The following is a 22,099-nucleotide window of genomic DNA, read 5'->3' on the forward strand; positions in this document are numbered from 1 at the left end:
TCCCAGAAGCTCAGAGAGTCCCAAAGAAGTTGGACCCAAAGAAGCCTATATCAAGACACATCATAATTAAAATAACAAAGCTTAAAGACAAGGAAAAATTCTAAAAGCTGCAAAAGAAAAGCTGGTAGTTACATATAAGGGAGAACCAATTAGACTGTCATGTGATTTCTCAACAGAAACATTTCAGTCCAGAAGGGAGTGCTGTGAAATGTTCAAGGTGATGAAAAACAAGGACCTTACAATGAAGGCTACATTACCCAGCAAGGCCATCATTTAAAATTGAAGGGGAAATAAGGAGCTTCCCAGACAAGAAAAAGCTAAAGGAGTTTGTTAACACCGAAACCGTACTGCAATGAATGTTAGAGGGCTTCCTTTAAGAAGATAGAGAGAAAGAAAAAAAATGGAAAAAAATAGTCTGACAACAAAATGGCATTAAATATGTATCTATCAATAACCACCTTAATAGAGAACAGGGGGACAGTGGCCAGAGGGGAGAGGGGAGGGAATTTCAGGGGAAATAGGGGAGGGGTTTAGAGGAACAAATATAAAGGATACATGGACAGCAACTAAGAAGGGTGAAAATGGGAGGGAGGGGGGAGCACGGGGGAGTGGGTTGGGATGGGAGTAATAGACAGAAAACTGTACTTGAAAAATAATTAAATAAATAAATAAAATAACCACCTTAAAAGTAAATGGCTCAAATGTTCCAACCTAAAGACATAGCCAAATGCATGAGAAAACAAGACCCGTATATATGCTGCCCCCAAGAGACCCACCTCAAATTGAAAGATACACACAGACTAAAAGTAGAGGGATAGAAAAAGACATTTTATACAAATGGAAAGGGGAAAAAAGCTGGGGTATCAATACTCATATCTGACATAATAGACTTTAAAATCAAGGCTATAGTAAGGACAAGAAGGACAGTACATAATGATAAAGGGAACAATCCAACAAGAGGATATAACCCTAGTAAACATTTACACATGCAACATAGAAGTACTCTAAATACATAAAGCCAATCTTGATGGACACAAAGGGAAAGATGATAGTAATAATGGTCATAGTCAGGGATTTTAACAGCCTTTTGATTCAACAAATAGATCTCCCAGACAGAAAATCAACAACGAGGCAGAGGACTTAAATGGCACATAGATGAAAGGGATTTAATTTATATTTTCAGAGCATTTCATCCCAAAGTAGCAGAATGTACATAGGTTTCAAGTGTAACCTGGAATGTTTTCTACAATAAGCTACATGTTAGGACACAAAACAAGTTTCAATACATTTAAGAAGTTTGCAGTCATATCAAACACCTTCTTGACCACAATGTTATGAAACTAGAATCAATCACAGGAAGAACACTGAAAAATACACAAAGACATGAAAACTAAATAACATGTTATTAAACAATGAATGGGTCAACAATGAGATCAAGGAAGAAATCAAAAGATACCTTGAAACAAATGAAAATGAGAACACCAATGACCCAAAATCTCTGGGACATGGGAAAGCAATCCTAAGAGGGAAATTTATAGCACTATAGGCCTATCTCAAGAAATAAGAAAAAACTCAAATAAATAATCTAACTTTACACTTAAAGAAACTTGAAAAAGAACAACAAAGCCCAAAGGGAGTAGAAAGAAGGAAATAATAGAAATCAGAGTGGAAATAAATGAAACAGAGTCTAAAAGTGATATAAAAATTAATGAGTCCAAAAGCTGGTTCTTTGAAAAGATAAATAAGATTGACAAACATTTAACTGGACTAATCAAGGAAAAAAAGAGAATACTCAAATAAATAAATCAGAAATGAAAGAAGAGAAGTAACAACTGACACCACAGAAATACAAAGGATTATAAGAAAATATTATGAACAAATGCAGGCCAACAAACCAGATGGCCTGGACAAAATGGATAAATTCCTAGAAACACAAAATCTTCCAAAACTAAATCAGGAAGAATCAGATAATCTGAATAGACAGATTACACTTAGTGAAATCAAAGCAGTAATCAAAAACTCCCCCCAAAAACAAAAGTCATGAACCAGACTGCCCCACAGGTGAATTTTACCAAACATTTCAAGAAAAATTAACACTTCTCCTTCTCAGACTATTCCAAAAAAATTCAAGAGTAAGGAAGATGCCCAAGCTCATTTTATGAGGCCAGCATTGTCCACATACCAAAACAAGATAAACACACTACAAAAAAATATCCCTGATGAACAGGGCTATTTCTCAACAAAATATTAGCAAACCGAGCACAGCAATGCATCAGAAAGATCATACACCATGATCAAGTGGGATTTATTCTGGGAAGACAAGGTTGGAACAACATTTGAAAATCAATAACTGTCATTCACCAAATAAACAAAATGAAGTATAAAAACCACCTGATCATATCAATAGATGCAGAAAAGCATTTGATAAAATCCAGCACCCATTTATGATAAAAACTTTTGGCAAAATGTGAATAGAGGGAACACACCTAAACATAATAAAGGCCATCTGTGACAAACCCACTGCCAGCATCATACTCTGTGGGCAAGACCTACAGGTGTTCCCCTTGAGACGAAGAATAAGCCAGGGATGTTTGCTCTCACCTCTCTTATTCAACATAGTACTGGAAATCCTAGCCACAGCAACTAGACAAGATAAAGAAATATGAGGCATCCAAATTAGAAAGGAAAAAGTAAAACTGTCTTTATTTGCTGAGGACATGATACCATACATAGAGAACCCCAAAGATTCCACCAAGAGCATACTAGAACTGATGAGTGAATTCAGTATAGTAGCAGGATACAAGACCCAAAACCATAAAAATCATAGAAGGAAACACAGACAGCAAAATCTTGAACATTGCTCGTAACAGTTTCTTATCAGATATATTTCCCCAGGCAAGGGAAACAAATAAACAACAAAAAAACAAAAACAAATGGAACTCCATCAAACTAAAAACTTTTTACAGAGCAAAGGAAAACATCAACAAAATAAAAAGACAACCCACAGAATGAGACCTCAGATGCATTTGATAAGGGCTTAATATTCAAAATTTATAAAGTACTTATAAAAATCAACACACACACAAAAAAAACAATTAAAAATGGGCAAAGGACCTGAATAGATGCTTCTCCAAAGAGGACATACACATGGCCAATAGACACATGAATAGATGCTCAACATCAATAATCACCAGAGAAATGCAAATTAAAACCACAGTGAGATATCATCTCACACCTGTCAGAATGGCTGTCATCAATAAATCAACAAACAACAACTGCTGGTGAGGATGTGGAGAAAGGAGAACCTTTTTGCACTGTTGGTGGGAATGCAGATTGGTGCAGCCACTGTGGAAAGCAGTATGGAGATATCTCAAAAATGAAAAACATCTGCCTTTTGACTCAGTGATCCCACTTCTGGGAATATATCCAAAGGAACATGAAACACTAATTCAAAAGAACAAGCACCCCTATGTTCATTGCAGTGTTATTTACAATTGCTAAGATATGGAAGCAGCCCAAATGTCCATCAATAGATGAGTGTATAAAACAACTATGGGACATTTACACAATGGACTGCTGCTCAACCTTAAAAAAGAAGAAAATTTTACCCTTTGCGACAGTATGGATGGAATTGGAGAACATGCTAAGTGAAATAAGCCAGAGAAAGACAAATTCCCTGTGATTTCACTCATATGTGGAATCTAATTAACAAACTGAATTAATAAGCATAACAGAGACAGACTCATAAATGGAGAGCAGGATGACAGCAAATGGGGGAATGTTAGGGGATGGAGGGATTGAGTGAAAAGGAAAAAGGACTCATGGACATGGACAACAATGTGGTGTTTGCAGGGGCGGGGGAGGTGGGTATAAGGGAACTACATGGTAATGGAAAAAATACAATAAATAACTTTAAAAAAGAACATTTATCTTACAAAGATTTTATCATGTAAAAATAAAATAAAATGTATGGCTTATCCTTAACCTAAGGAAAAAGATAGGGAAAGCAGAGAAGGTTGTGCATCTTTTGAAAGCCTTTATATTCATTAACTTGTGGACATAAGCTACACACAGATTTCCAAATGAGCAAGTGGTTTAAAATGAGGTATTTCAGAGTTAAATGCTTCTAATTAGGACAGTTCTGAAATCAAGCTTCTGACTGATGCTTGTTTGTTTTTTATGTGGACCCTCTTTTAGGAGGAGCTACTTGCATTAACAAAACTTTATGGACCAGCTGCCTTTAAGGAATTCATTCTCAGGAAGGGCTACAGGATGCCAAGTGTGAGTAAAGGGTCGGTTCAGAAAGACCTGCTGAGGGGCTCACGGGAAGGCGTCAGCACCCTGCCGAAAGCAAAACCCTTCTTTTTCTTACAGGCATGCAGAAGGGGCATGATTTTTCCCAGACAGGGGCCAAGATAGGATTTGGCATTTTTCTCTTTTTACTCTGCCTCTGGGGTTTCTGCTGTCAGAGGTGCCGTCTCCCTGGGGATGCGCCTATGTTGGGTTTGGCCTTAACGGGACCACAGCGAAAGGGAACTGTGTCCAGGACACGTGCCTCACAAACTCTGGCTGGCACTGAAACACTCTGGATTCTCTAGGAAGTATTTAAGTTTCCTCTGCTTCCACATCTAAGGGCAAAGAGCTGTGGCTTGTGTCAGGACAAAGTGGAGTTGGGATGGACAATATCTCATTGTCAGCCTCACGTGGAAAGAGAACAGGGCAAAGCTCACTTCCTGGGGGCCCACCAGTGCCTTCTGTCTTTTTACCATTTTCTCTTTTTGCCCTTCTAGTGTGCCCTCTCTCAACTTGTAAAGCTTGCCCCAGCTGCCTCCGTCATGCAGGTCCCCTTAGGAGAGTATGTGTAGCAGGGGTGGGGTGAGAGGTTGGGGGAATGGACTGTGCAGCAGGAAGTTCGCACCCAGACCAGCCCTGTCACAAAGCAGGAAGCCAGCTAAGCCTGGGGCCAGCCGCAGAGCTAGCCGAGAGTAGGTCACTGGGTGCACATCCCAAGGCGTCTTTGAGGCCGTGCAGCCAAGATGGTCGGCATTTCTGGAAGTGGATTACAGGATTTCTTTTTTTCTACGCACTAACAGTAGCTTATACTTACTGGCATGTGAATGTATTGACCGCACTCAGATCCAGACTGGTTTCGAAGTTAAATTAGGCAAAGTGAAGGGAGGCTTAGAGTATGAGGTAGAGAGGGCCTGAAAGACCCCATTACGCAACTGGGATGAAATTTCTCTTCTCATTTTTGGCACCAATGACAGGCCTGCCAGGTATATTTGATATGCTTATATACATTTACGTATTTGCAGTAACTGCCTATTCTATACTAAGGTCACAGAAGTATCTTTATATGTCTGATGTATAAAATATGCTTATATAATACATAATTATATATATGATTATATATGTAAAGATACTTAAGCATAAATATAATTATGTGATATATAAATGTATCAGTGTATATACATACACACTCCTCTTGCCATGACTACGTATCTATATCTACACAGATGTATATTTATATATATCTATATATACTATATATACTATGATTTGCTCTTCGTGTTGTAGTGATTCATAGTTCTAGTTAACATTCTTGATGGAAAATATTTTTTTTCATTTTGATTTGTCCGCTGTTGGTTTAATCCTGTTGATGAACACTTAGCACGCCTGACACACTGGCCATACTCTTGTAGCTGCATTAACTGAAGAGAGATGATGTTCCTGGCTACATCAAGTCTGAGAACACCTGTCACTCAAAATCCTCTATTCTTACATCCTATACTCTCTACTGTATCAGGAGTGGAGGGAATCTATTATAGTAAAGTTTTCATATATACACACACATAAATATACACACACATACACACATACAAAAACTGTCATTACTTATTTAAATTTCTGTACGTATATTCACTATATTTTAACTCCTATAACATCCATGTTCACTGTGCATATACATACTCATATATGTTACATGAGCTTACATACTTATGTATACATTCCAGGACCTGCTGCTGGATTATTTGCTCTATGCATTACCCACAGCTTCCTTACATCTGCTACACAGAAGAGAGCTAGGCCTTTAGTAGCAAAGATGAGTGACATGAGGCTCTGCTGGGCTGGGCTGGGCTGGACTTGGGCACCAAAAAAGTATGAATTAGACATATGTATTTCTAATGTAGTGCAAATACCTTCCAAAGCCCAACTATTATTGGTGCCTAATTAGTCGTGCCTAATTATTGGTGCCTAATTATTAAGCCCAACTATTGGGCTAATTATTGATGTGAAATTTTGAGTACGAGACTATATGTTGTAGAGTGCAAGGCTGTGAATTTAGGTTTGGTTGTGGTGGTGGACAGAAATGTACAATTTTTGTTTGCCAACCTATTGATAATTCTCTCTCATCCTTTGTTTTTAGTTCCTTGAGAAGATAAATGTCAGGAAGGATGTAAATGCAAGTGTAAAAAGACTCCTATGAAATAACTTAGCATAGAAGAGTTTGGGAAGACGATCAGACAGATTGTATTTGCTGTATAGGACTTGGCTATTTTTTCTCTCATTAAACATTAAACATAACTCATGATGAGTGTTCCCACCACGGATATAGGACTTTCACATGACAATATTCATAATGTTATACCTAATACTAGTGAACTTTTCACAATGGCCTTCTGTTAACTAATAAGTTAGTTATTAACTTTTGTTGACTGATGCTTTTGTTAACTAATATTTTGTATATTTTTGCCAACTGTACAATCGATATTCACGTCTTCTCACATATTAGCAGCATTATAAATAAACATAGTTTTATTAGTTATTTGTAAGCATTAAATAAAACCATAAATAAAAGTAGAATTACTCTATTGCTTTTCCCAGAGTATTTTTTCCTGATTTTGAGTGATATTTTCTTTATTGTGTCTTTAGAATATAGTTTTCTTTCATTTTAAATTAAGCTTACTGAGTTTTTCCCCAGTTTTTAGGTATACTAGTCTTTATAATAAATGTGTACTTACAAGGTCATAGACCACAAAGTTTAATGAAAACTCAAAATGATGTACTTATTTATTCAATTTATATTGATTTTTTTGAGAGAGAAACATCAATTTGTTGTTCCACTTATTTATGTACTTATAAATATCCTTCCTGTATGTGCCCTGACGAGAGAGCAGCCTGCAACCTTGGTGTATTGGGATGATGCTCTAAGCAACTGAACTACCAGGGCTACATATTTTTAAATAATTTTTTTGAATTAAAAAATGTTAATGCTCATGTAAGACAATCAGAAAATACAGACGAACAGAATAATGTTAGCATGCTCGCATATTTGGTTCCCACAGGAGCCACGAAGGGAGAGCTGCCCCTCCTGCAGGCCCAGAGGAGGAGGCGTCCAGTTCTGCTGGACAAGCTGGGGCAGGGTTTCGGCTTTCATTCCCCGGATCCTGACATTTAAATGCTGAGATGGTATTGGCAGTGGTGGTCTGGAGAGAATCCATTTCTTTTTCTGGCTACATTGTTCCTGGCTTTGTTACATTCAAGCTTGATTCATAGCAGGGACTCAAGTTTAGGTTTAATTGCTGGGCAACTAAATATTCAACAGAAACAGTAGCCAGATCAGAGTTGCTGAGGGGAAATCCAAGTTGCTGAAGCCACATACCTTGCATTTCTGCCTCCATACTCGCTTTGTTCAGATCACCGGGCAGCACCAGGCCGCCTAGAGAAGGAAGCAAAGCTGCTGTGCAGAGGATCAGCCAACCTTCTCACCTGATTGTTGAGTGCTTCCTCTACAGCGGAGACCTTCTGGCGATTGCTCACAAAGAACCCAACACCCTCACACTCTGGATCCACTTTTAGAGATCCCTCATATGGCCCTTCCCGCTGATATGCTTGTCTAGGTCTCTGGCTGTTTCAGCTACTGACATAGGCATCTCCGACCATTTCTCCTTTCAGACAAAGTGGCCAACTGGGTGAAATACTTAAAATTTTGTCTACTGGAGCCCTGGCTGGTGTGGCTCAGTGACTGAGCGCCAGCTGCAAACTGAAAGGTCACTGGTTCAAGTCCAAATCAGTCCAGGCACATGCCTGGGTCTTGGGCCAGGTCCCCAGGTCAGGGTATGCAAGAGACAACTGATCTATGCTTCTTTCACACGTCAGTGTTTCTCTCCTTCTTTTTCTCCCTTCCTTCCTCTCTCTCTAAAAATAAATAAATAAAATCTTTAAAAAATTTTGTCTATTGGAAAACTCTCCTCAGTTGTTCTTCAGGGCTCTTCTTGAGTTGGGTTACAGTGTTGTGGCATGTCACTTTTGCTGGCACCATCGTATTGTGCCAGTTATCTGTTCAGTCGCCTGGCCTTTGAGACAGTCCCTAGGTCAGATGTGTGGGGTAGAGAAAAATGGTCGTGCGATAGGAGAGAGCACACCATGCAGTGTGTTGTGTCTTCAGTTTCTGATCAAGCCCAGTCCTGTGTCAAAAACTTCCACTTGTTCATGAGAAGCAATATAATTTGGCAATTAAATGTGACATTGGAGCCGAAGGGCCTGGGTTCAAATCAAGCTCTGCTTCTTATGAGCTGCATGACTATAGGGCGAATAGCTTATCCCCTCCCTGCTGCAGACTTCTGAAGTAAGGGTAATAGAACAGTTCTATCTCCTGGAACTGTGGGGAGGACTGAAGGAAACACTACACGTAACGTGCTAAGAAGAGAGTCTGGCACGGTGTGCACACACACTAAATGTTAGTTGACTTTATGGCTGAGTGGATCAGGTGACCCCCAGGTTATGACAAGCACCAGTTGCTTGGTTACTTAATGTCTTATGACTGAACTGCTGTATTTACTAGTGCCAAGGAACAAACCAAGACTGGTTTCTCAAGAGGAGAACAGTTCAGTGCCACCGAGCTCATGGCCTGGCTGCAAGCTCGGGGGCCCGTGCTCTGGTTTGCCTCTCTGCATGTGCCAAAGCAGCCTCCAGGCCACGGGTGGTTCAGGTCCACTGGATTCACTGGATCACAGGGCAGAGCTCTCTGGTCCAGCAAAAAGCCTTCTCTTGCTTCAGGCTGCCCTCAAGGCTGGCAACCTCTCAGGTTACTAAGGAAAAGACCTGAAACAGCACATCTAAATCTGGCCTCTAAAATCCAAAGAGAAGTGCAAGTAGCACACTTATATATCATTTCCAATGCCCAGATAGAATAGATGTAAGTAACCTAAAGAGTGTATATAATAATGGAATGTTGCTAGTAACTAGGAAGTGATGAGTTTTTGAGTTGTTGCCTTTGGTTTTAACATAATTTGCCTAATTGTAGGTTTATTTAATGGCTGTGTTTACCAACTAAACTAAATTCCTGAAAATGTAACAGTTTGCTTTTGTGAGCTGATACAAGCTGTCTCTAGTACATTACTGTTGGTAGAATCGAAGGCAATGAGGCATGTTAGGGATAAAGAATGGAGGAAACTGGCTTCCCTGACCTCCTGCCAGGCTATTTGAACAAAGGTCATCGCAGAGTCTTCACTCAAGGTGGGAGAAGCCTCGTGTCACAGGGGGAGCAGGGAGAATTTCTCTGACAAGGAAGGCTGGTTTGGTTGGTTCCGACTGGAAGCAGATGGCAAAATGAGATTAGGTGTTCAAGAGGTTTCCTGGGGTGGGGGTGGGGTGGGGAGCAGGAGAAGGGTAGGAGAGCCGTTAGGCTGTGAGGCAGGCGTGGTTCCCCGAGAGGAGAGGAGGAAGGAAGGAGGGTTGAGAGAACCTTGAGCTGCAGCACAACTCAAGTAGAGGTTCGGCCAGGCCAGCGGAGACTTCTTTATTTATTCTGTTTTGTTTTTTGAGGCTTTGAACATATAGTGCCAAATTGCGCTCCAAAAAGTGTGTCCCACTTTCACAAACTGAACCGGAGTGCCTTTTTCTTAGCGTCTTTGCCAACGTTGGATTTTGTCTTTAAAAAAATCTATACCAATTTGAGAGGCAAAACTTTGTATCTTGCTTTAATTTGTATTTGCTTTGTTATTGGAAACTTTGGCCACTTAAGACACGATTTAGGTCTGCTGTATCTCTCTGTGACTTAGCCCATTTTTGTGCGGGGGCCCCCAGAGGACTCACGTTCTCTGTGAGCTGAACAGACAGTGTTGCGCATTCTGGTGCGGAGGGGCCGGAGAAGCCCTGCTTCCCCCTGTCCCCCTCCTGGGCAGGAGTCTGGTGGGTAAAATTCTCCCGCTAGAAAATCTATTCTTTTAGTTTGTTCTCTGTCTAGATATACTTTAAAATATCAAGCAAATCCCCTCTAAGTTATTGGTGACACATCAGCTTTCTTTTTGACACATGTGGATGGACAACAGTGCTCAGCACCATGGCTGGTGGGGGCCGGGGGCGGTAGGGATCTGGAAGCAGTTGTAAAATAATACTCAAAAAAAGGAAAAAGACAGGAAACAGGGATAGAGGGGTCCCCAAACTTTGTGCATGATAGTGTTTTTTGGTTCTGTCCTTTTCTAATAGACTTCCCTCTTTCCCAAGAAGATAACTGTCAGTTCTTTAAAATTTTTTCTAGGTATTTATCTCATACTTTGTTAATACATTTTAGTGCTTCACCATTCCTGGTATTCATTCATTTGTTCATTCATTCATTCAGTACGTATTTTGAGCCCCTATTATATAGGACTCTAAGCATGCTATAGGCACCAGGAAAAACCTATGAATTTCCTTCCCTAATGAACTTACTCTGGTGAGGGAGACACACCATTAATGAATGGTCAGAAAAGATAACAGGGGGAGTGGTGTGAGATACTATGATCATCGCTGTGGTGAAGGCTGGGGAATAACAGGGCAGGCCAGCTGGATGTGGCCGGGAAGGGATGGCTCTGGATGGAGGGGTGGGATGACGTCTGAGGAGAAATCGGACCTACATTCTCTTCTGTAACAATTTGCCCCTGGTGGGAACGGGGAGTCTTTTGTTCTTTACTACAATTACTTGAATTGTTTCTGCTTGGGTGAAGAGTTGGCGTGCAGGGCATGGCCTGACATGACCCATGCCCAGCCGCGGAGAGAGGGCCGCATCATACCTCGTTCCTTCTGAGGTTTTCTAGACCCGCTGCTGTGCCCTGGGGGCCCTGCCACCTCCCTTAAATGAGTTGCATTTGCCCCTGGCTGATCCCTCTCTTCCTCCCTTCCTCTTGAAACATTCCAGATTGGAGTTCACCTTACTCCTAATGTCATTGCTACTTAAAGTTCACAGACCAGCTGTATCAGCGGGCAACTTATTGGAGAGGCAGAAATCCAGACCCACCCCAGACCTACTGAACAGGGATCTGTACTTAGGCGTATCTCCAATGCTTCCTCTGCCCGTTTAAGTTTCAGAAGCCCTAGTTCAGAGCTGTTATCTTCACTGGTCTGAGGAAGGCCCTTCTTCAGTTATTTATTCATTTCCACAGTTTCCTCCAAAGCTCATTCTTATCCTTTTGCCCACTGAAGACACTCTTTAATCTGTTTGAGAATTTGCCTCAAATATGTATGCATACATCTTGGAAACTTAAGTGTGGTTATTTTGAGTGTATATGTCTTCTCAATTTAGATAAATACTGTTATACTAGAACACTTGTTTCTTAGTTTTAAATCATTATGTATTTTATGTTTAATTATGTTACTTTGTGTAGATCTAGTTCGCTGTTCTAACTGTTGCATAGTATTTCATAGATATCTACCATGTTTACTTAGCTGTTTCACCTGATGGACAGCTAGGTGGCCTTGAACTTAACAGTCACTCCAGAAAACATCATGTTTCCCCTTAGAGTCTTGTGCAAAATTTTCTGGGTCATGCACTAGCAGTGGGAGTGCTAGTCACGGGGCATATACTCACCTAATTTCACGAAAGCCTTCCAGATGGTTCTCCAGATGGTGTGCAGTCGTTTACACTCCTCCCAGCAGCATCGCATCTCCTCTTTCTAAAATGTGCCTTCCTGAGGGATGTAAAACCGTGCAATGGCACTGTTGTAACTTGCATTTATCTGATTACCAGTGAGTTGGAGCATTTCTGCATCTTTTTCTAACCATTCATTTATTCAACCAAAAATTACTGTTTGTTATGTTCCAGGCATTGTTTCATGCACCAAGAAAAAACATCCCCTCTCCATTTATATTGGAGCTCATGCCTTTTTTGGTCAGTTTATAATAGTTCATTGTGTATCTACATATTAGTCCCTTGTCAGTTTTACTAACACTGAAATCATCTCCCTGTGTGGATCTACCTGCTAATTCGTCTATGGCATCCGCCACTCACCAGGTACCCTTATTTTGATGAAGCCAAGACATTTTTGATACCCTACATTATATAACACTGTGTGATTGTCTCCTGGAATTTGTTCTGTTAGCTTCGTAGCTTGCCACTTACATTTAGCACTTTATTCTAGCTGGAGTTCACCATTTTATGTGGCAGAAAGTAGTGCTCTAACTTTATTTTTATCTATAAGATGAGCAAGTTCTCCCAGCACAGATTTCGCTTTTCTCTATAGGTTTCATCATTTAGCTTAAGAGATCTCAGCCTTGAGTCTCCTATTCTGGAACTGAGATGAGTCAGAGGTTTGCAAACAGTTGCAAGAGAAAAATGTCTCTGTGAAACCTGACGCGGGGCAGTTCCATGTGACCGACTGCTCTGCAGGAAGGTTTGACTTGTGGTTAATGCTATGTGGAGCAACAGGAGCCAGAGGCGTGACGGCAGCAGACAGGTGCTGGTGGTGGTGAGTACCTTTCCCTGATGAGACCAGGGCGCCAGAGCTTGTAGGGAGAGGAATTACAAATCACGAGCAAGGCTGAAATCCACCATACATCTTGGAATACCCTCAGAAGTGCCACACATCTAAATGTGCATACTCACTTTCAAAATTTATGCTTGGACATTTGATTTAATAGCCTTTAGGATTCAGTTTAACTAGAGTTTCACGCATGGGCCCTAGGAGGTCAGAATACTGTGTTCAAACCCCAGCTGTCACTTATCAGCTGTAGGACCTTGGGCAGGTGACTCCTCCCCGGGTATCACATGAGATAATCCCTGTAAAACCCTTAGCCTAGTGCCAGTGTGTAGAGGGTACCTCAGTACTCATCGTTAATTTGTTCTGGAACTCGTGACGAGTACCAAAACCAGTGAGTGCCAAGATAAATTTTCAAGCAATGAATGATGAAGCATTTTCTCTTGAGGAGAGGGGGCAGCAGCGTGACTCATACAAGTTCCAGCAAGTGGGACGAGTCCCAAGCAAGCACTGACCATTGAAACATTTTTTACTCGTCCAAATGCAACAAGTACAAGGCTTGATGCGTTCCGAAGCTGGTGAGTACCAAGTATGTGTGCATTAGGTATTTTGTGAGCACAGATAATGGAAAGGCTGTTAGATAATAGCCTTTGTGTTCCAGGGAATGCAAAGAATAAACTCTGCCCCTCAAGAAATTTAAAATATAATATGCAGATGAAGTGAACTACAAAAATAATTATGCTATGAGAGAAGAATCTCCTGTTTTGCTCTAAGAGAGATAATCTGTAGTCAGGGTTCAGAGGAAATGCCATATCGATATGAGGTCTGGGGGCCGGGGTTGGATTGGGGGCTGGGGAAAGTTTCATGGAAGAAAGTGGCTTTTAGGAAATGTCTAGACCAATGAGTGAAGGTGAGTCTTACTTTGGCTGGACGGCACATAAGGGGTCAGAGAAAGCCCTGGAGAGGTTTTTGGGGCTATGTCATAGAGACCTTGAAGGCCAATATGGGCTTAGAGTTAGTCTGGTAGACACGTAAAATGCCTTGCTCAAGGCTGCATTTTAGGAGAATTAAATCACAAGTGGTTTCAGAGTAGAGCACGGCCAGAGGGGAGGGAAGTGCAGAGATGAATTAGGAAGCAATTGTGTTGTCTGGACAGAGGGAGTGACCCTCAATGGGGGCCAGGGCCCTGGGGCCGACAGAGGAGGGGGCAGTGCAAGAGGCCCATGACTGAAGAACCAACAGGGCTCAATGAGCGAGAGGGCTCCCAAAGGGCAACCTCTTCTCCCAGGGGCTGTTGCCTATATCCTCTGCGCTCCTGAAAACCTCAACCCTATCTCATGTCTCTCTCTCAGCTGATAACCTCACTCTCTGCCTCCTTGGCACCTCAAAGTGTTTCTGATGTTTCTCACTCCTTTTTTTTTCCAAGTCTGTCTCCTCTCCTTTTTTCATCCAAGGCCAACCCTTCCACTGGTGTGCTCGACCCATGGCTTCCTCTCCCTTGTGGAATTCCCAGCAAGTATTTCCTCTCATATCCATCGACTCTTTCCTGCTTACAAACATGCCTAGGTCGCTCTCCCTTTAAAAGAACTTCCTTTGGGTCTTGTTCTTTTCTTAAGCAACACTTCAACTTCTTTCCTACCTTCTGCCTCAAATTTCTCTAGAAAGGATTAATTCAAAGATGGACAGCACAGCCTTTACCACATTTACACCCCAGCCTCTGAAACAACTCCCACACCCACAAACACTGCAGTTACCAATGACCTCTTGTATATCAAACCCAAATTTCTCAGTCCTCTGTCCACTTAAACTGCTGAGCGACATCCCCGTTCCCCCTCTCCCACTGCCTTCTGTACCCAACTTGGAAACAAGTATCCCAACCCTCTTCCCTGGTTCTTCCTTCCTGCCCTCTTTAATGCCTGCAGCCCTGCAACAAAGCTGCTTTTCATTGCTTTGTCCTCGCCACATCTCCCCACACCCAGAGTGAGCAGGCAGTCTTTTCTTGCATGAGGTTAAAGAAAAGAGGAGGAGTTTGTTTATACACACACACACATACACAAAAACTTGAAAATATCCATCCATATCTATACCTATCTATTTATATTCTACTTAATAGGATAATAATCACTAGAACATGGGCACTCAACCAGTAGGTTGAGTGCTGGCCTGCAAACCAAAGGGTCACAAGTTCGATTCCCAGTCAGGGCACAGGCATGGTTTGTGGGCCAGGTCCCCAGTAGAGGACACGTGAGAGGCAACCTCACATTGATGTCTCTCCCCCCTCTTTCTACCTCCCTTCCCCTCTGTATCAAATAAATAAAATCTTTTTTAAAAAAGAATTTGTGTTAAACTATCAGATCAGCAGAAGAGTGAATTTAGAAAGTGCTAAAGAACACACACACACACACACACACACACACACACCCCAAAGAGCTTTATTCTTGCTAAAAACCCACAACGCCAAACTTAGGTTCAATTCCCAACCTAACTGCGGTGTCAGCCTCTGTGTCCCTCTGCCCCATGGGAAGGAGAGGCAGTCTACACAATAATGACCTTCTCCATTTCCCCTCCCCAAAGATGTTCCAAATCCAAAATTATCCTTCCTTTTCTTCCCATAATGCCTCTCTTTCCCCAGTTTTCTTCCTACAAGTTCATTTTGTACAAGGCCTCAGGACGCCCTTCTAGTTGCCAGATGGGATGCTGCGCCACACATAAATTGCTTAATAAAGCCAATTAGATCTTCAAATTTACTAGGTTGGAATTTGCTTTTTAACAAAACAGGTGTGCAAATTCTTAGATCACACGGTAGTGATGTTTGTGAGGATCAAATCGAATGCATGCGTTATACAACTGGCACATGGCGCTCAACATAGAGGGTGTCTGCTCTTATTAACAAGCTCATTGTAGGAGCCTGTCCCTGGGCAACATCCAATCCGTCACTGAGAGTGCGCATTTCGCAACCATCATACCCACACCCCTCCCCAACAGAAGATGGGGAAGAAGCAACGACTGGAAGTAGTTGAGATGACTGGCATTTATACATGCACGGCTCTCAGTCCAATCCTTTGGAGGCAGAGGCTTGGGGAGGCAAAGCACGTCTAACTGGCGGCCGAATGGAGCTTCCGCTAGATCCCCGGGTTCCCCCTCTCTGCGTCCGCAGAGCCCCCAGCTCACCCGACTCAGGCGCCAGAGCTACTGCTGCAGCCTGAGTCGTAGTCCCGCCAGCCACCAACGCACAGTAGCCTCCCCTAGGACTAAGCTCCGGGAAGCTCCCACCTCTAGCTGGCTGCGCTGCCGCGAGTCTTGCTCGGGAGGAGGCAAAGGCAAAGGGGTGGAGCGGGACTGATTTTTGCGCGCGGGGCTGTGCGCTTTTGGGTTCTTTACGCTTGCGAAACACTCTTGGAATTGGGGGCACCCCACTAGAACCGACGAGTGGCGTGGTCGAAAATGGGAAACGTTGGAAAAAGAGAGCGCTCCAGTCGCCCAGGCAGAGCTTGGGGCTGCAGCCCAGGGGCGGAGCTGGGAAGTTGAGTTTTAGACCTGGAGGGCTGGCCTCCCTGCGGGAGCGCGGGCCAACCAGGACCATAAAAGGCTGGAGCGGGCGGGGTAGGTGTGGCTTTGCCTTCTTGACCTGAGCCCGGATCCCTGTCCCGTTTTCTCCCGCAGCTGCGGCCTCTCAGCCATGGGCGCCGTTTGGTCTGCCCTGCTGGTCGGAGGAGGTCTGGCCGGAGCGCTGGTCATCTGGCTGCTTCGGGACAAGGGGAAGAAGGGGGACGCGGAGCAGCAGCAGGACGCCACTCCTGGGAAGGCTGTGGCTTCGGGAGGCGATCCTAGTGGCGGCAGCAGACTGAGTCCCGCAACTTCCAGGCCCGAGCTGGTCACCAAACCAGGTATTCTCCTCTCCCTGCTCGAGGGCACATCCGCCAGGGTTTTTTGAAATTCCTCCTGGAGCGTTCCTAGCCGCCAGGTCCCAGGACTAGCTTTCCTCGCCCCCGGTAGGACCGTTGCACGCCCAGTATTTCCCATGCTGGGAGCACGCACTGGACAGGTATCTCGCCCCCTACCGAGGCCCTGGAAATGCCCTGGCGGTTCGTCCTAGGGCGGCGCCCCACAGTCTGGGTCCCCAGCACCCACCTGGGCGGACCTGCCCCTTCCCCTCAAATAGGGATGGACTCCGCTGGGCGGCACGTGGTGCAGTATGAGTACCTGCAGTGGCGCCGTCCCCTCTCCTCCCCCAGCTTCGGAAAGTTGTGCGGAGGTTTGGGGGACTCTGCAACCCTCCTCAATCTCTGATCAAGTAGGGGTACTTTATCAGTGTCCATTGCATAGACTCACGCCCTCCCATCCCTCACTCCACCGAGGGGCTGGGATTGGCAACGCCCGAAGAGTGAGCACCTCCGGCTCTCTGGTTGCTTCTGTCAGGAAGGCAAAGGTCAGGTTGGACGCCAGCCGTTAGGCCTGTGCTGGAGCCCTGGGGCTGCGCGCTGGACGCCGGGTTCGGACCTGGCGGCCCTCGCGCGCATGCTCACCGCAACTGCGCCGGGCTGTCTTTTCCCCCGGGAAAGGACTTAGGCAGGGTTCTTAATAGGAGACGCAACCTCGAATTGACATCCAGGTTTAAATCTCCACATTTTAGGGAGGGTGTGCTAGGCAAAATGGAAACACTGGCAGGAGCCCTTACTTGCCAGCGTCCTCGCCGGGCTAGTCGCCCTTGCTTGGATCCCGCTTTGGTGAGAATGACATCTNCTCTGGTTGCTTCTGTCAGGAAGGCAAAGGTCAGGTTGGACGCCAGCCGTTAGGCCTGTGCTGGAGCCCTGAGGCTGCGCGCTGGACGCCGGGTTCGGACCTGGCGGCCCTCGCGCGCATGCTCACCGCAACTGCGCCGGGCTGTCTCTTCCCCCGGGAAAGGACTTAGGCAGGGTTCTTAATAGGAGACGCAACCTCAAATTGACATCCAGGTTTAAATCTCCACATTTTAGGGAGGGTGTGCTAGGCAAAATGGAAACACTGGCAGGAGCCCTTACTTGCCAGCGTCCTCGCCGGGCTAGTCGCCCTTGCTTGGATCCCGCTTTGGTGAGAATGACATCTGTGCACTTTATTTTTAGTGGAATGCTGTTCGCGTGTAGCCACTTGAAAACCTGCCCCCGTGCCTTTCCTGCCATTGGTTTGGGATGAGCAGAGCGCTCATCTTCCTTTATCTGACCTTGAGTTTTAGGTTGAAAGATTGGGGGGATTCAGAGTAATATTTGTTTCCCTCTTACTTCCAACCCCACCATTAAAGAGAAAATTAAAGACCATCTCCGCTGCCCCCCCCCATCCACTCCAAAAACCCATGTGTGAAGACAGTATGACTTTAAAGATGTTGATCTTGTAGGGGAGCAATTTAGACTACTACTGACGTGACCAAGGCAGCAATGGAATCTTTAGAGAGCTTGGGTTGTGTACTTTTAAGAACATTTTAAAGCATGTACAGTGGGAGGGGATGGGAAAAGCCTGTGGCTCGTTGAAGAGCTTCCCCATGCACATGGGGTTGGCAAGGAGAAACCAGCCCTCTCTGGCCCCTCACCCCCAGTGATGCGCTGCTGTCATTTGTATTCTCACCGCGGCCAGGGCTGCTGACCGGCCAGCAACTGTGAGAGCTGGTCCGTGGGCTGCACGCAGTTGCATAGCTCACCAGTGGACACCACTGCTTTGTAGGGTAGCCATCCAGCCCTTTGCCCCACCGACTGGACAGCATTTTTTGATGATAGGAGCCAAACAGCTTGACTTGCTTGCATGCCAGTATGGCCTGGAACACAGAAGTTGAGGACCATGACAGGTGACACTTTTGCCTCTACAACTTGTCACTTCATTCAACACTCTGGGATAAGCCTGTTATTACTGGATATACATGGACATTCTTAGCACACAGCATTGGTTCAGTGTCTGAGCTAGGCAATCAGGTACTTGGTTTTAGCAGGGATAGATTTTGTGAAATGCAGCTTGATTACTGGTAACGTCTTCAATGACTAAGTTTTTTCTCCACCCGACTTACTTGTTTCTCACGAGAACTGCCTATTACATTGTTTTTATAGAGCGTCTTCAAGAAAGCAATGGACGTTTGGTTTCAGAGACCAAAGGCCCTGATAGCGTGCAGGATGCAGCATGGAGACTGCAGAATCCTTCTGGAGAACATGGTGACTGTGACAATTCAAGACAGCATGTTCCTTTTGGACGGTTTCCGGACACAGAATCTATAGCTGCGTCTGCAACTGGTTACTCTAGGGATTGCTGTGAAACTTCAAGAAGTGAAAGTGGCGAATCTTGCGTAGGAGCACGGGGAGTTCAAAAAGGACAGGAGACACTGTCTAACGCAGCTCCGCGTTTTGCAGAGAAGTTGCCTTCTAGCCACCTGCTCATGGACAGAGGTAAAGAGGGAGTGAGCCTTGCACGACTGAACAGTCAGGACGCGGCTGACCAGGAGGACTGGGAGATGGTATCCAGGCACTCTTCTTGGGGAGACATCGGTTTGGGTGGCAGTCTCGAGAATCCAATGTTAAACCCCAACCAAGGACTGGAGTATGGCAAACGCACTCTTGTGGAAACAACAGGTCAGAAAGTGGATGTTAAAACAAAAAGGAAAATAGCTAAGACTTCAGAGTCTCAGCAAGTTAGTGTCAGGTTCCAGGTCCATTATATCACAAGTGCTAGTGTGCAATTCATTGCAGTGACTGGAGACCACGAGAAGCTTGGGAGATGGAACACTTACATCCCCCTCCAGTACAGCAAGGATGGGTTCTGGTCTGGTTCTGTCTCCCTGCCAGCAGATACAGTGGTGGAATGGAAGTTTGTGGTGGTAGAGAATGGGGAAGTTACTCGCTGGGAAGAATGCAGCAACAGGTTTCTAGAGACTGGCCATGAGGATAAGTTGGTTCACAAGTGTTGGGGGATTCACTGACTCAGTTTGCAAAGTACTGAAGAAGCTGTTGCAGAATGTGGAAAAGACTAAGGTTGTGGAGCACATTCAATAATTTAAAATGAAGGAAGTATAACTCCAAGTTTGAGTTGTTTGATTTACTAATGGCTTGCATCTAATGCACAGAAATGTATCTATATATCTGTGCACCTATAGATATATAGACAGATAATGCTTCCAGTGAGTAGGACTTTTTTCTGCGGCGCTGATGAGTAGATTTATGCTGATTCATCCTCACTGTGGGCTTTGTCCTCTTGGGCAGTGATTTGGCTAAGCTTCAGCTGTGCCCTGGTCAGGGAGCGCAAAAGCAAACCAGCTGCACAGGGTTCAAGGTCAAGCCTTTGGGTGATCCTTAGACCAAGGGAGTGAAACAAGCTGCATTCAAAGAGCTGATTTCCTCATGGTGCAGCTGAAGAAATGTTCTCTTTACCACACTGTGTTAAAAAATAGGTAACAGTGATCAGAAAATTATTACTAGACGTGATTAGGGAGGCTTGACTTTACCTGACTGGTATGGTTTGAAGGTGGCAAGTGTGTCTTTGTGTTGTAATTGAAAGCTAGTGTAGGAACATCAGGAGCAGCCCATGAGGAAAGGGAACAGGAATAGGGTTGAAGCAGGTGCAGAGCCAGGTGGAATGAATGTGAGCTCATAGAGGGCTGGGAGGTGCAGATGCGGACACCTGACTGCAGAGAGGGACACACCTCGCCGTTACCCCTGGGGCCTTTGCAGAGCCATCTCTACCCACCCCAGGGACCGACAGATGGGCCAGCCCTTAGCAGTCGTTTCGCCCGCTCCCCTCTCCTTCCATGGCTATCTTGGGTAACCAAATTGTAACAGGACAATGACAGAGAAGGACAGCATCTTTGCTCTGAGAAGAAACAAACATTTGAACTTTGCTATTACAACTGAAAAAAATAAAACCTGAGTTTTAATATCTTTTTTAAATGTCTGAATTATTTATCTAAATCTTGGTACCATAACAGCTTAGATGTAAAATAAAATACTAATATTTTTCTCCATTACTAACAGACATGGAAGAAAGCAAACATCAGGGGGCAAAGAAGTCTGTTTTCTCCCTTTGAAGACAAAGTTTAGGATATTCCTTTCAAAACTGTACCTTTGGAGGGATATTATGCATATCTGTACTTGAAAATGAATTCTTATATGTTAAAATAACTTTTTAAAAGTGGAACATCTTTTGGTGAAATATTGTTTAATTTTGATTACAGATGCAACTTTGCAGAAAAAAAGCTTAAATCCAACTGAAAATAGTCTTAGAAAGTGCTTAAAAGAACTAATGTTTGATACTTTTTTGGCCCATAGAATTTTTATGTTAAATTATGTTAAAAGAAGTATTTATGTTAAATAATTCTTACATACTTCATAATGAACTTAATACAGTGAGGCTGGCCTTCAGAAGGCATTTCCTATTACTGTGCAGAATGCCTAAGCATTTCTATTCGGTAAAATTAAAACAATTTATAATAAACATCTTTAGAGTTCTGTGATTAGCCATTTTATCATTACCTGAGGAAATAAAAATTAATCTTTCAGTAAATCCAATTGATATGGGATATATACGTATAGCTACTAAGTTACACATGTAATATTATTTAAAATGGAATGTGCTTAGAGTGCTAACACTGACATTTTGAGGAGAGAGATGAGGGTTTTTTTGGTGGGCATCCCCGTGCCCTACTTGGTCTATTGTCTGTGCTGCGCGGGGCCCAGCTGCTGTCACAGACGCAGCCATGGAAGGAAGGAGGCTGCAACTGCAGCTCATTTCCTACTCACGGAGCACTCAGGAGCCAGCGGGGGTTCCTGCAGGAGGGCAGCTCTTGCAGAGACTGTCACCCAGGCTCCTGTCCTGCAATCCCCTGGGACGTGGCTGTCCTCTGAACACGGCCCACGGATGGGGACATGGAGTCAGGGAAAACCGTCAGCGCTTACTAACACTTTTGGCCAGAAAGTGCCACGTACTGCTCTGTCCACGTGCCCTTAAGTGGAGGGGAGATGGGGCTGGGAAACAGCCTCTAGGGCAGCTGTTTCTCCGTGACGTCTGGGCCAGAGAACGGAGTGCAGACTTTCTGGGACAGCCAGGCTCCTGTCACCCTGTCCCTGTTGTCTTTGCACCACTGAAACATTTCTGTATATGTTGTCCTGGTTTGGTTTGGTTTGGTTTGGTTCACACATGTGGTATAACATGGTATAATAAATATAGTTGGTCATTGTCCCAGGTTCTTGGCACGGAGCTACTCAAACTCTGAATTTCTTGGGAGATGGGAGTACCTTTTGTTATTCATAATGAAGCCCTTCGGATCACACCAGAGTTTATGCTAATGAGTTGATTTATGGTGGAGCCCCTACAAAGCCTCTGGGTTAAGCTGGTCACCAGAAAGACCTAGTGATCAG

The 22,099-nt window shown here is 44.1% G+C and overlaps 2 protein-coding genes across 5 annotated transcripts in view; both read left to right on the top strand.

The window, feature by feature from the left end:
- FAM47E (family with sequence similarity 47 member E) overlaps window positions 1–6,872 on the top strand; it is a 33,716-nt gene extending 26,844 nt beyond the window's left edge. For all 3 annotated transcript variants that reach the window (XM_037050984.1, XM_037050981.1, XM_037050983.1), the window contains 2 exons: window positions 4,198–4,281; window positions 6,428–6,872. In XM_037050984.1, coding sequence (XP_036906879.1) covers window positions 4,198–4,281; window positions 6,428–6,487 — 144 coding nt within the window. In that variant the 3' untranslated portion in view covers window positions 6,488–6,872. The remainder of the gene's footprint in view (window positions 1–4,197; window positions 4,282–6,427) is intronic.
- Window positions 6,873–16,337: 9,465 nt separating this feature from the next.
- STBD1 (starch binding domain 1) lies at window positions 16,338–20,960 on the top strand. Of its 2 annotated transcripts, XM_037050986.1 has the most exons (3): window positions 16,338–16,621; window positions 18,806–19,027; window positions 19,103–20,960. In XM_037050986.1, the coding sequence occupies exons 1-3, from the start codon at window positions 16,414–16,416 to the stop codon at window positions 19,666–19,668; spliced, it is 996 nt and encodes a 331-aa protein (XP_036906881.1). In that variant the 5' UTR covers window positions 16,338–16,413; the 3' UTR covers window positions 19,669–20,960. The 2 variants fall into 2 exon arrangements, with proteins under 2 accessions (XP_036906881.1, XP_036906880.1); XM_037050985.1 differs by having other exon boundaries at window positions 18,806–20,960.
- Window positions 20,961–22,099: the final 1,139 nt, after the last annotated feature.

The sequence above is a fragment of the Sturnira hondurensis genome, unplaced genomic scaffold (genome assembly GCF_014824575.4).
Source record: "Sturnira hondurensis isolate 20B ecotype Veracruz unplaced genomic scaffold, ASM1482457v3 Scaffold0007036, whole genome shotgun sequence".
Classification (NCBI taxonomy): Eukaryota; Metazoa; Chordata; class Mammalia; order Chiroptera; family Phyllostomidae; genus Sturnira; species Sturnira hondurensis.

Excerpts from the sequence above, each read along its gene's own strand:
- STBD1 (XM_037050985.1), top strand. The coding sequence starts at position 16,414 with ATGGGCGCCGTTTGGTCTGCCCTGCTGGTCGGAGGAGGTCTGGCCGGA. Across the intron at positions 16,622-18,805 it reads CGAGCTGGTCACCAAACCAG|AGCGTCTTCAAGAAAGCAAT; the intron begins GTATTCTCCTCT and ends TTGTTTTTATAG.